The sequence below is a fragment of the Mytilus californianus genome, unplaced genomic scaffold (assembly GCF_021869535.1).
Source record: "Mytilus californianus isolate M0D057914Y unplaced genomic scaffold, xbMytCali1.0.p SCAF_5, whole genome shotgun sequence".
Taxonomy (NCBI): domain Eukaryota; kingdom Metazoa; phylum Mollusca; class Bivalvia; order Mytilida; family Mytilidae; genus Mytilus; species Mytilus californianus.
The window spans coordinates 8549679-8562774 of record NW_026262701.1 but is presented as its reverse complement, the minus strand read 5'-3'; the positions used below and the strand labels follow the sequence as shown (position 1 = coordinate 8562774).

General features: G+C 31.7%; 1 protein-coding gene across 1 annotated transcript in view; it reads left to right on the top strand.

Moving 5' to 3' along the window:
• The window catches only part of LOC127702474 (tetraspanin-1-like), a 36295-nt gene extending 23733 nt beyond the window's left edge, over window positions 1-12562 (top strand). Inside the window, exons 4-7 of the mRNA XM_052206681.1 lie at window positions 7599-7706; window positions 9606-9782; window positions 10587-10670; window positions 11284-12562. Coding sequence (XP_052062641.1) covers window positions 7599-7706; window positions 9606-9782; window positions 10587-10670; window positions 11284-11346 — 432 coding nt within the window. The 3' untranslated portion in view covers window positions 11347-12562. The remainder of the gene's footprint in view (window positions 1-7598; window positions 7707-9605; window positions 9783-10586; window positions 10671-11283) is intronic.
• The last annotated feature ends 534 nt before the right edge of the window (window positions 12563-13096 follow it).

Here is a 13096-nt window from a genome sequence, read left to right as displayed (position 1 = left end):
TTTTTATTATGGCTAAACTAAACTTTGAAGAATCAAGGATTAATTTGGTATAGTAAGATACCCTTTTGGTGCAACTAAGTTGGAATACCCTGAATAATCCCCCATGTAGTTTAATTTTGATTTATTTTTATTAAACATTGAAGTAATTGTTTTCACTTGGAATATAAGTCGAAGGTATTGACAAACAGCATTTAGATTTTTGCCGTTCGCAAAACTGCCAGTCAAATTTGCTTTACTAAAATAGGTGTCTTGTATCTCTTTTGGACCCCACAATTCATCTTTTGGGTTTGTGTGGCTAAAAAAAGAGGGGGGGGCTTTCGTTTAGGTCAAAGAATTTGTTCCCATCTTGATTCAAAAACCTTATTCATTTTTTAGAACAACCCAAAAACATTTTTCATTCAAATTTGATTGTTGAATTTTATAATTTTTTATCAAAAATAAATATTTGTAATAACTCCTTCCTGAAAAGAAAAAAATGTTTAGATCTATATTATGTATGTCTGTTTGAGAACCATTTCATAAGACCGATGATTTCTATAAAAATCATTGATGGGACCCATTATAAATACATTTTTTTTATTATTCCTGGAGTAGATAATAATTTTCTTTTAATCTTTGGGAATTATTCAATTTGTTTTTATGTTAAAATAATTAACTTCATAATTTTGATGAAGAAAATCCATTTCAATTCAATTTTTTTTCATCAAAAAGATGATTTTCATTTTCATCTATCAACAAACTTTTTAAATTGTAGTGGCATGGTCGGTCAACTGATAAGTTGTATGGCTGATTACAGGTAAAGCAATAACTTCTATTTGACAGTTGCGTGTACTCTAGGGTGTGGAATACCTTAATTTTATGGGGAACATCCTGTCCATGTGTAATACTTAATATATTCCAACAGATGACATTACACAAATTTTTCTTCTGTTAAATGAATGATTTGTATATCATCATAATTTGCTATTTATATAAAAACCACATTTTGGTATAATAATTATTGAATGTAGGACAGAAAGTCACAGGACAAAAAGTCACAGACAAAAAGTCACGGACAAAAAGTCACAGGACAAAAAGTCACAATTCAGTTTTGGGATTATTTTTCTTTAAACAAGAAAACACTAATTTTAAAAATATTTTTTTTTGTTTTTTTCTTGAACTATTATTTATGAAGCAACTTTGTTATTAAAATTTATTCAATAAATATCAATAAGGATCAAATAATTGTTATGAAAACAAAATGTCAAAGTGGCTTCGTACTTAAATGGCTTCATTGTGCCAAGAAATATATCCTTTGCATGATTAAAATTTAATAAATTTTCATTTTTCAAGGCTTATGAACAATGTCCTAAACTTAAAAATGAATATATATGAAATAAAAAGAAAATATTTCAATATCTTTCTCTTATATATTCAAATAATTGTCAACAAATTATTTGTGACTTTTTGTCCTGTGACTTTTTGTCCTATCAAATTTGTGACTTTATGTCCTGTGACTTTTTGTCCTGTGACTTTCTGTCCGTTTACCTATTTATTTACCATATCAACATTGAATATTATGAATGTAGAATGAAATATGTCTACAGTATGATTGGTTTGAATCATTTAATTTATAAGATTTAGGAATCAAAATTTGTAATTATTTAAAAACCCACATTGAAATTGTTTTATATCAACACACCCACATTTGAATTATTTTATACTTTAGATTTCATAGCCATATTTGCATTTGTAAAAATATTTATATACCCAAATTTTCAATTATTTTACATGCCCAACTTTTATTTTTGTTGTAAAGAAGTGAAACTTGAAACAACAGTATATCATATAAAGAGAAATAAAGATTAAAGTTATATCATGAATATTGGTCATGATTTGTAAAACTCAGAACTGTCAAGTAAATTTAAGACACGATTCAAAATGTTCAGAATATGTCAAGCCATACTGAGAAAAAATAAGAATGTCGAGAATATGTCGAGAAATTTCAAGACAGTATTCAAATGTCAAGAATTTGTCAAGAAATTTTAAGACCATATTCAGAATGTCGAGAATATGTCGAGTAAATTTCATACAAATTTAATATAAATGAGAATTTGTCAAGAAAAATTAAGACACAAGTCATACTTTTGGAGAATGTCGAGTAAAAGTTCATGCAAATTAAGACAAAAACTGGTCTTTTCAGACTTTTAGACTTTTGTAGTGTTCATATCTTAATTATTTCCTCGATATTGACATAGATGGACGACTTTAAACTAAAATCTATGACAGATTATGCAATCGTCGACCTCCCATTTCTCAGCAGCAACATACCATCTGCCCCATCGTATGGTGTTCATATATTTCAATTAATACGTAAAAGAGAGGCAAACAATACCAAAGGGATCTTCAAATTCATAGGTCAAAAACAATCTGACAATGATATAGCAAAAAACGAAATACGACGAAAAGACCGACAACAGTACACAAAACACACGATCTCATGTGCTCTGGAAGGGTAAGCAGATACTGCTCCACATGTGGCGCCCATTGTGTTGCTCATGTAAGTGCACACCCGGTGATAAGTCTAATTCAGCAGATCACATTCGAAGAAAAGAGGTCGGGATTATGGTTACGACAATTGGAACATATCCGTCGTCAATTATGAAACAGATATCCCATAATGGTCAACCAACTTGTGATGGCGTCCGTAAAATTTTCGAAGGGATTATTTCAATTCCACCACGTGGAACTCTTTGTTCAATAGCTTCCTTGTAGGCAGGAACCCCTTATCAAGGACATCATGCCAAGAATTGTAAAGCTCTGGAATATTGTACATGGTTCGTGTATGCTAATACTACATATACTTCATTTGCTAGGGTTTATGTGCCTTACACAAAGACTGTTCCACATGTGGAGCAGGATCTGCTTACCCTTCCGGAGCACCTGAGATCACCCCTAGTTTTTTGTGGGGTTCGTGTTGCTTAGTCTTTAGTTTTCTATGTTGTATCATCTGTACGATTATTTGTTTGTTTGTTTTTTTATTTTTGGCCATGGCGTTGTCAGTTTGTTTTCGATCTATGAGTTTGACTGTCCCTCTGGTATCTTGCGTCCCTCTTTTCCAACAGATCTATGAAAAAAAGAGAGACCGAAGTCGAAACTACACAAGTTTTATACTGTGACCATCACGAATTGGTTGACCGATACGATGAGTCTATGTCTCAACTCACTAACGACATGTTTTCGTGGTCTTAGATCTTTAGACATCAGAATAGTCGTCTCATTTGTTATTTTACCGACGGTGTACAATTCCCGATTGTGTCTTATTCCCGATTATGACATTTTGACTGAGTGGCGGATGATAGATGCATAGCAGGTGATCCTTACCCTACACGTCGACGCACCCGGTCTCACTCATTTTAGATAATTCCATTATCTTGTGTTTGTTAACTGGGTTTGTATCTTTTTAATCGATGTATGAGGTTTGATCATCGGTTTTACACTATTGATTAAATTTATTCCCGATTTATGTGTATGCCTCCAAATGTTTTGTGTAGTAGAAACACCAAACTTTAGAACAGAGGTGGAAGATATTCAAACTCATAAGTTGATGACAACATTTAAGTCTCACGTGTTGACTATTCAAGAAACAACTATCATGTGATAAGAAAACACATAATTGTATTACTTTGCTCCATATCACTGCTGATAGATTGATAGTTTCCAAGGCGTCAACTACCCTGGAAATATACTGTAAATATGATTTTGATAATATACATAATTGTTATTCTAAATTTTTATATTTAACTGTACACATTTCTAGCGTGACGTTAACCTGTATGGTTTTTACTGTCCTTTTTATGCTCAAAATGTTTTACAGGACTTTTGTGACTCGAAAATATACAACGATTAATCAATGCGCACCTATCGAGTACATTCTGAACTCGACGCTGTGTACGTGGTGCCTTCATTAGCTTCGCAATCAACACAGTATTCAACATCCCGAAGCGAACGAAACCGCTGTTTACCGTGGATTCATGTTATATATTACAGTTCAATTAAGCAATATCTAGTAAAAAATAGCGCGTTTTCTGTCGATCCTGGTGATAATTGCTTTTATCCCCGGCTTAGTATATTTCTATGATTTTGATTGGTTAACGCACGTCGTTACAAAACCCATAGCCCCTGGGTGTTGCTAGCCCATATACCCGGACGTTGCTATCCATTACCCCGGTGGACGTCACGCGCGTTTTTCTTAGTTCCATGGTTGTTTCTTGTGAAATATAGAATTATGTAGAATATCCATGATGTCTGTAATTAGATATTTAATCAACTAACGATTTTATCTTATTATGTCGATCATTTGCACTCATTTTAGTAAATGCATCACTTGGCTGCCACATTGTCAATGAATGGAACTACTGACCTAGCTATGCAAATGACCCACGTTGACGTTACACCGTCTATGATGTAACTCTCACAACATTGAGCGCCAAATTCGACCCATTCCAGTTTCTCTGTCTCCGGATTAAAAACGTCTTATATTTAAATACCTGTAGGGTTCTACCAAAGGTAGTACCCTACACCCCGTAAAAAATATGTCGAATCCCCAAATTTCAATACAAGATTTTTATAAAATGAAAAAAAACGTTGCTTTCACGTTACACTTTGTGGTCGAATTTCTCTAAAAATTGCCAGATTTGGACTAAGACCGGGAATAAATTCTTTATCTACGTTCATATCCGTAGATAACTTATAATATTATTAAAAATATTTCAATAAGTTTTACAACTAATGCGTTTTTAATAGCTGAGTTTTCATGTTGTTTTGAAATTCATCCTTTAACAAACATATGTATATCTGGCAATATTTGTCTTAATTGTACGAATAAAGCTCTTAATTATATCTAATATTAAAAATATGTAAATAAAAAGTGAAGTAGATATCAATACTTTTTAATCCTGTTTATATATATTTTCATGATTTTGAGGAAAACAACATTTTCATTCAGATAATTGCAGGCGCTGCATTTTTATTAAAACTTATATTACAATAGTTATAGATTATTACATGGCATTTTCCATATTGGCCCTGGTATCAGCCCTAGACTCCCATATCAAGCCAGAGGGCTTTAGCCCGAGGGCTTGATATGGGTCGTGGGCTGATACCACGGACCATATGGAAAATGACATGTAATAATCTATTTATCACATATTTTCAAGCAAGAGAAAAAAGATAGTATATACCAAATTATGTTTGATATTTTCAACAAAAATTCAAAAAAACATTTAACGAAAAAAATTTAAAAAATGTATCACAGTGAGTTAACAAAGTTCGTATCCCAGTGAGTAAACAAAGTTTTGTGAAAAGTTTAACAAATAATTAACAATAAATATATTAATTCCCAGAATTGAAAATATTAAACGACTTTAAAAAGTGTTACATTTCCAATTAATGCTGACGAAGAATACACCATATCGCTACTATGATTTGGAAATATGTTCCGCTTGAACTTTCGATGTCATACAACAATCGCTTTTTCATTGTGACGTCATATATTTTCTAAATTCTTTATGACGTCCAAATTTTACGGGAACTTTTGTGATTTCCACTGTTGATTTTTTACATTTTTTCTACTACAGCAGATTCGTAAATTTCTAAATTTCTTTTCATTGTGTTCTCATTTTTCATTTCTTGTATTACATAGATCGTCATTTGATCTGTGAGAAACCTCTCCTGATCGTGTAACTGCTTCGGATGACAACTTGTTTACAAATAGTTTTTGATTGACAGGTTACCGGAAGTTAAACTCGGGGGCTTGATATGGATTTCAAGGGCTGATATCGATATTGGCCCCGAGGGCTGATAACCAACCTTGACTTCCGGCTATTATTGGCCATGCAAAAACGTACATATCAGTACAAAATATGTGATAATAAAGTATACGGCATGTTATCTAGAAGTCTTTCATGGATTATTTGTATTGTTGCCGCATTGATTTTAACTCCATATTGCCCTTTTCATTTGTTTTATGCTGTTTTCAATCTGTCTTATATCTTTAACTATCATCTCTTTTTATCTATATCTAAATTATACGTGCTATATTTGAAAAAAAATCGAGTTCTGATATATACTTGTAATGAAAAGATTCGTATTTTAAATATTTCTCTAAATCGTAGATAATGCCCCTTTGATAACAGACATATAAAATCGTAAGGTGTGTTGTTGTTTTAACAGTAGTTAATTTTTACCTTAATTTTACATGTTAAATATTAGAAAGAATACTGAATTCTAGTCTTACAATATCTTTTCGGATTTGTTTTTAATTTAAGAAAAAAAAAGCAACGAAAATGCAACTTTCAAATTGACAAAATTTGATCAGTTTTCTATATTAAAGCTCTCATTTTCATGTTTCAATCATTAAATCTGAGCTATAGTCATACGATATGGAGCACGAAGACATCAACCGATTATTTAGTACGGGTATAAACGTAGTGCAAGTAATATGTTTGTCAAGAAAAATGTTATTCCTTTCTTAGCTATGCGAAAGTCAATGTTTTGTCTGTTAAGTTGCTTGAAAGCATCTGCAAACAATTTTGCAATTACACTTCTCATTAGTGAACAGTAATATAACAAAAATACCGAACTCCGAGGAAAATTCTAAACGGAAAGTCCCTAAGCAAATGGCAAAATTAAAAGCTCAAACACATCATTTATTATATTCTTCAAATTGTCAAGAGTATGGTACAGTTATGATAATTTTAAATTTATGTTTTATATTGATATTATATAATTGATACTGTAAATATTTGAAAATCTTATTCTGTTAAAAAGGAATAATTTGTTTTATGTATATAAATATAGAATTACTGTGTCAGAAATAAAGATAATCTGCAATATCTAATACGACTAACAGCTGATCTACGTATTGTTCCACAGCATTTAGTTGATTGTGAATGACTAAGATTGATATTTGAATTTTATGTAAATCTACAGTTTATAAGATGTTGGATAATTGAAATATTAAGGTTTTTTTCTACCCTCAGGTATAGATTGTCTTAGTCTTATTTGGCACAACTTTTCTAAATTTTCGGTATAAATGACCCTCAAATTCGTATTTAATTTGGCCCTCCAACTTGTTCGAGCGCCACCGATAAGTCTTATATAGACGAAACTCGCGTATGGTGGAAAAATTATACGCTTGGTATCTTACTTAGATTTTACAATCACTGTGTCGATGACACTGCTGGTGAACGTTTTGTCACCGATGGTATCACCATTCCTGTAGTCAGCACTTTTGTGTTGAAATGAAATATCACTGATATGTTCCTTTTTGTAAACTTACTGTTCATAAAATATTTAATTTTTCGAAATACTAAAATGTTACTTCAGGCATAGAAATTTCCGAAAAGTTGTGTTAGATAGGGCTAAGGAAATGTATGCAACAAGAAACATTAGGTTATTAATTACATTTTGGTTTCTTTTGGGGATCAGAAGAATATGTATCTTTTTAACTTAACTCGTTTGTGTAGAACTGTAATGCTTTAGGTTTGTACGTTTTGTGACAAGTATTTGATTTTCAAACAATTTTCTAAAGCATGTATTTTTATTTCATTATCAAGGTGGAATCTCAACTGAAAAGTGCCTTGAAGTTATCAATAAATGACCAATATGCTGGATCAACAGCGACAGATTCGATATCCGTGGCATGGAACTACGCATTTGTTACAGTATGTACTATTCTTTCTTCATATCTCTTTGTCATATTGTGTATACTTAAAGGTTTCATAACGAGTGAGACTTGGATATCTCTTGATATGTACTCGAGTTATTTAATTTCAATAATAATAATAAACTTGCCTTGATATCGAGCGATACTCAAATCTCAAGAGTTGTTTAACCTATTTTTCTTAGCTAAAATGAATGTTATGGTGAAATATTTTCAATTTCGCAAAAACAAAAAATCAAAACAACACGTTATAAATTGCATATATCTGACGCGCTTTTCTGGATTTTCATTCATCAGGAATGCTCAAAGCCGAATATTTAAAAGCCAAGGATGTATAAGAATCGAAACAGTTGAAGAGCTAAATAACCAAAATGGACCTTAAAAATATAGCTAAATCCGTCTAATGCAATCTTTGCCTGAGGATGTTGAAACCTTATCTTCTTTATAATTTCAAAATTTATAAACGGAAAATTTTAGAAAGGTTTGTTATAAATCATGTCGGTACCGAAGTACTGACTTCTGAACTGATGATACTCTCGGGGACTGAAAATCCACCAGCAGAGGTATCGACCCATTGCTGAAAACTACACGTTATAAATTTAATGCGTCCGAAGCGCTTTTCTGGATTTACCTTCACCAGGAACGCTAAAAGCCGAATATTCGAAGGATGTATAAGAATCGAAACAGTTAAAGAGCTATATAACCAAAAAGGACCTAAATAATAGCCAAATCCATCTTAGGTCAACTTAGCCTGAGGGAATTGAAACTTTAGCAACTTTATAATTTCAGCTTCACTTTAAATATAATATAAAATGAGGAGATGTGGTATGATTGCCAATGAGACAACTATCCACCAGAGTTAATATGAAAAGGTAGTAAGCAATTATAGGCCTCCGAAAGGCATTAAACAATGCGAAAAACCCATACCGTATAGTCGGCTATAAAAGGCCCTGACCTGAAAAATGTGAAAAAATTCAATTGAGAAAACCGACGGTCTAATTTAAAATAAAACAATTTACGAAAACAAATATGATAGACATGAACCAACGACAACCATTGTACTACAGGCTCCTGACTTGGGACAGGCACATAAAGAATGTTGCTGGGTTAAACAGTTTTTGAGCGCTCAACTTTCCCCCTAACCTAAGACTGTGGTGTAACAGCACAACATCCGAACATAAGTCCGCTTACGATATTGAGAATATTTTATCATGAACCCACGCTATTGTTTTTGTGCGCTTCAGAATGGAATCAAATTTGACAAAAAGAAAATTTTCTGGTGAAACATGCAAGTGTTTTGTAAACGGGATTATATTTGAAGAAATCACAGATCTACGTTTCCAAAGGTTCGATGTGACCTTTGAAAGTGTTCCTTTAACTAGCAAATAGCTAATGGAAATGTCGCAATTGCGAAGCTCATTGCAGAATATGCTAATAAAAATTAATGCTTATTTCGTTTCACTTACTCATATAACACTCCGTAAAGTGTGATACGATGAATATTTCTTCCATGAGGGAAGAAGATAACAGGCCACAACCATTGAGGATGTTTCTTTGTTGTTTGTTTATTAAAAATAGATCAATGATTATATTGTTTGTTTTTATTTATCTAGAAATTAAAACAAAATATATTCATAATTTACAGATCCAACAAATGATATCTTTATTTATTCGTGTGTCTATAACCTTATTATGGCTTTTAATTCCTTTAATTTACTATGGTAAATTGTACAACCAGAAAACATATGTTTTACATAACAGGAGATGCGAGCATAAAAACACACAGTAGCCACTCTACGAACTACATGATATATATTCTAATTCAACTGTGAAGAAAATGAATATTTGAAATCATAAAATTAATCTGTTGTAATGTGAATATGTATGGTGTTCTTAACAGTTTCATTGTTGTGGTGTGTTTAATTCTACTGACCTGTCGTCTGCCAAGAAATGGAATTCAACAAACAAAATACCTAGCACTTGCTGTATTGTAACAGGAAGTTTTCCTGATCAGAGTGATCCTACTGATCCTTCGTGTCCCACGCAACCAACAACAGGAAACTCTCATGCACACAAGGTATGGACTAGTGGTTTGGTTTACTTGCAAATCATTTCATTTGTAATTTTTCTTTGTGTTTTATTAAGTTTTATAAAAAAAAAATGTTCCCGATAGGAATGAAGTTGATACAGTTGAAATCTTAACTTCATCCTGGAAAAACATTAGTGTTTGTAATTTATATTAAAAAAGTGCAAAACCGTTTAACAAAATGTTGATATCGTTTGGATAACTTCGATTATATAATTTAAAAAAAACGTAGAGTCCTTTGTGCCAATCAGAGAACATGTCATAGAAGGAAATTTGACCATCAGTAATCGTGGTGAGCACACTAACACAGAAAACCGAGGCGATTAACATGTAACAGTAATGTTAATTTTACATTTTCAAAGAAATGTACCAACATTTTGCTTCTTTTGTTCGTACTGAAATACTTGGGCATGAAAGAGGTGGAATCCGTTTGACTGCAAATCTTTTGCTGAAAGTGAAAAGGACCATTTTTTTAAAAATATATGGCACATATAAAATGATATCAATAAGAGACATTTAAATGTTTTGGACTATGTTATCCTTTTGTTGAGATGACCATTTTCGTGATTTTAGCAGATCAAAATGTGGAATGAAGTCGAACATATGTGATTTTCGAACATCTAACTATAATGCCTTCAAAATATACTTTCAAGGGTAAAATACACCAGCAGTGATATCATTCTAATAAAAGTATTTCAAAGTCAAACATACCGACTCTGTTTGAAGTGTTTTTAACTTTTTAGGGATAAATGTATAAATTCAATTATTTGTTATGTCATTTAATCTTTTTTCTAGGGCTGTTATGAACATATCCTGGACTTGATATTACAATACAACGATTATATATTAGGCATTTCAGTCGCGATTGCTACACTGCAGGTTGGTCTGATTAATGTACTGCTAAAACTGTTTAATTCTATCTATAGCAAAATCCAAAGTTGTTGTACTATCTTTTTCTTGAAATTGCATTAACACACGTTCAAATATTGACCACGCAGGTCCCTTGTTTTAGCGAGTTAAGTACCGTTTTAGGTTGTAGGCTTCCTCCAATATTCCATAGTTATGTTGGGTTAGTACGTTCATTGTCATTTTACAGGATATACTGTTATTTGGAAAAATGTAACGGATGAAAAAATTAATATTTTGAACGCCAATAATTAGGCTTGTTGGTGGGGTGAGCTGATTTTATTCTGTTTGACAAATGTAAGTCAATCAACAAGGTAAATCATTTAGATTGCATGTACTTGAAAAGTATGAACCATAGTGCATTTTTTAAAAATAGTTCACATAAAAGATTTATCTCTGTACTCTCTTTTAGATATTTGTAATGGGTGGAGCAACGCATTATTTGATATCACATATCACTGTAGAGATAGAGAAATCGTATTTAATGATTGTACATTTAGAACAAAAAATCTTTATCTAACTGAACTTTTGTACCTGACCATTTAATCTCACGTCATTTTTTACAGTGATGAATATTTTATTACAGATATTTACACTAGTTGCTGCCATCGTGATAGCCAGGACAAGAAATAAAATCCGTCCAACGTAACAAAACTGATCTGCATCATAGTTCCATTATTCAGAAACCTTTTCATAACAGATTGTAGTACGGTTTTATTAAGGTCAATGGCAATCTAATTCTAATTGCATGTTCTAGTCAATTAATTGTACATGTGAATAACATTTAAGTATATCTGATTTATAACAAACTTTCTTAAATTGTCCAATTATAAATTTGGAAATAATTATGAAACTAAGGTTTAAACTCCCTTTGGCTTAGTTAGATTGACTTGGCTTTTTTTTTTTGTCGTATAGCTTTTCAACTGTTTCGGTTCTTAAACATCATGGACTTTCAAGTATTCGACTTTGAACATTGCTGATGAAAGCAAATCCAGAAAAGTGCTTCGACCACATGAAATTTATAAAGTTTTGCATTCTTTTTTTCCAACAAAAGAATGGTACTAGTATTGAAATATGAAGATTTGTACTGAAATATGAAGGAGATAACCTCAACAGTGTCATTATAATGCGATTATGTCCGATATATCATGGATGCCGTAAAAGCTATATACAATTATCAATTCTTAATTTATTTTAACTTTTTAAAAGAAAACCATTTATTCTTTACAGAAATGGCTTTGTCGACTATGATCAAACAAGTTCGATAGAAAAAAAAACTCCAAATAACATCAATATTTTTATATAAGATAATAAAGGAATAACTGAGATTAAAACCAGGGAAGATATGTAAATTATTGAATGCAAAGGTTATGCATTAGTTTAGAGATGCTGATAGACGCTGCAAATGCTTCTTCCTGCTTTTCAAGCTAATCGAGTACAATGTCAATTCCGATGTCATTTTCTTTCTATGGTGAGGTCTTGATTATGTTTTCTCTTTTTGGTGTTAAAGAGTCACATTTAATTGAGTTGTTTTTCCAAATTCAGCATTTTGACTTTAGCGAAATCTCATTTTTGATATTTTCGCTATTTGAAAAAGGTTTCGAAAACAGTTGTCATTAGTTTCGATACTAAAAAGGCATAAATACTTAAACAATGTGTTCTTGCTTGTTCTTGGTAAGTGACATAACTAATTAGTCAACCACTTAGATAAATCATATCCCAAAAGGACTATACATATTACGTCGGAGATCATGTAACATCATTTCCTGACGTTAAAGCAGAAAGCATGACATTTTCCTTGTTAATTATGTATATTAAGCTTTAAATTTGTATTGTTCATATTTTGAATAAAATGTTGCACTTGAGTATATTTAATATTTATTAATGTGAATGTTTTCAGTTAGATATTCAGTAATGCAATAACCATAAATGTGACTGATTACGTAAGCGCTTGGTGTGAAAAAAGCATAGATAAGTATCGTCATTCTGTTAAGAAAGGTATACCAATTAAAAACGCTCGAAAACAATAATTGTATTTTGGTTGTATTCAGCTCGCTTAAATGTCAATCAGTCCAAATTTTCCATCTATGTTTTATCTACAACATATTCAGATTGGATGTCTAATCATGGTTAACCAAAATAAAAACATTTTTCCAGATTAAATTCGTTTTACATGTTTTAGGGCCGTTTTCTTAATGATATAAAGTTTCTGCTGCACCAAACTTTAAACTGCTATTTAGGAACGAGAAAAACACAATGTCCTTGGTATTAAATGGCAATTTTCAAATTCCAAATTCATTGGCGAAAAGGAAAATGCATGCCATGTAATATTGGTTGTAAATAGATAATTGCGATTTGGTGAAGACACTCGTCATGAAAAAGCGGTGATCTAACCTAAA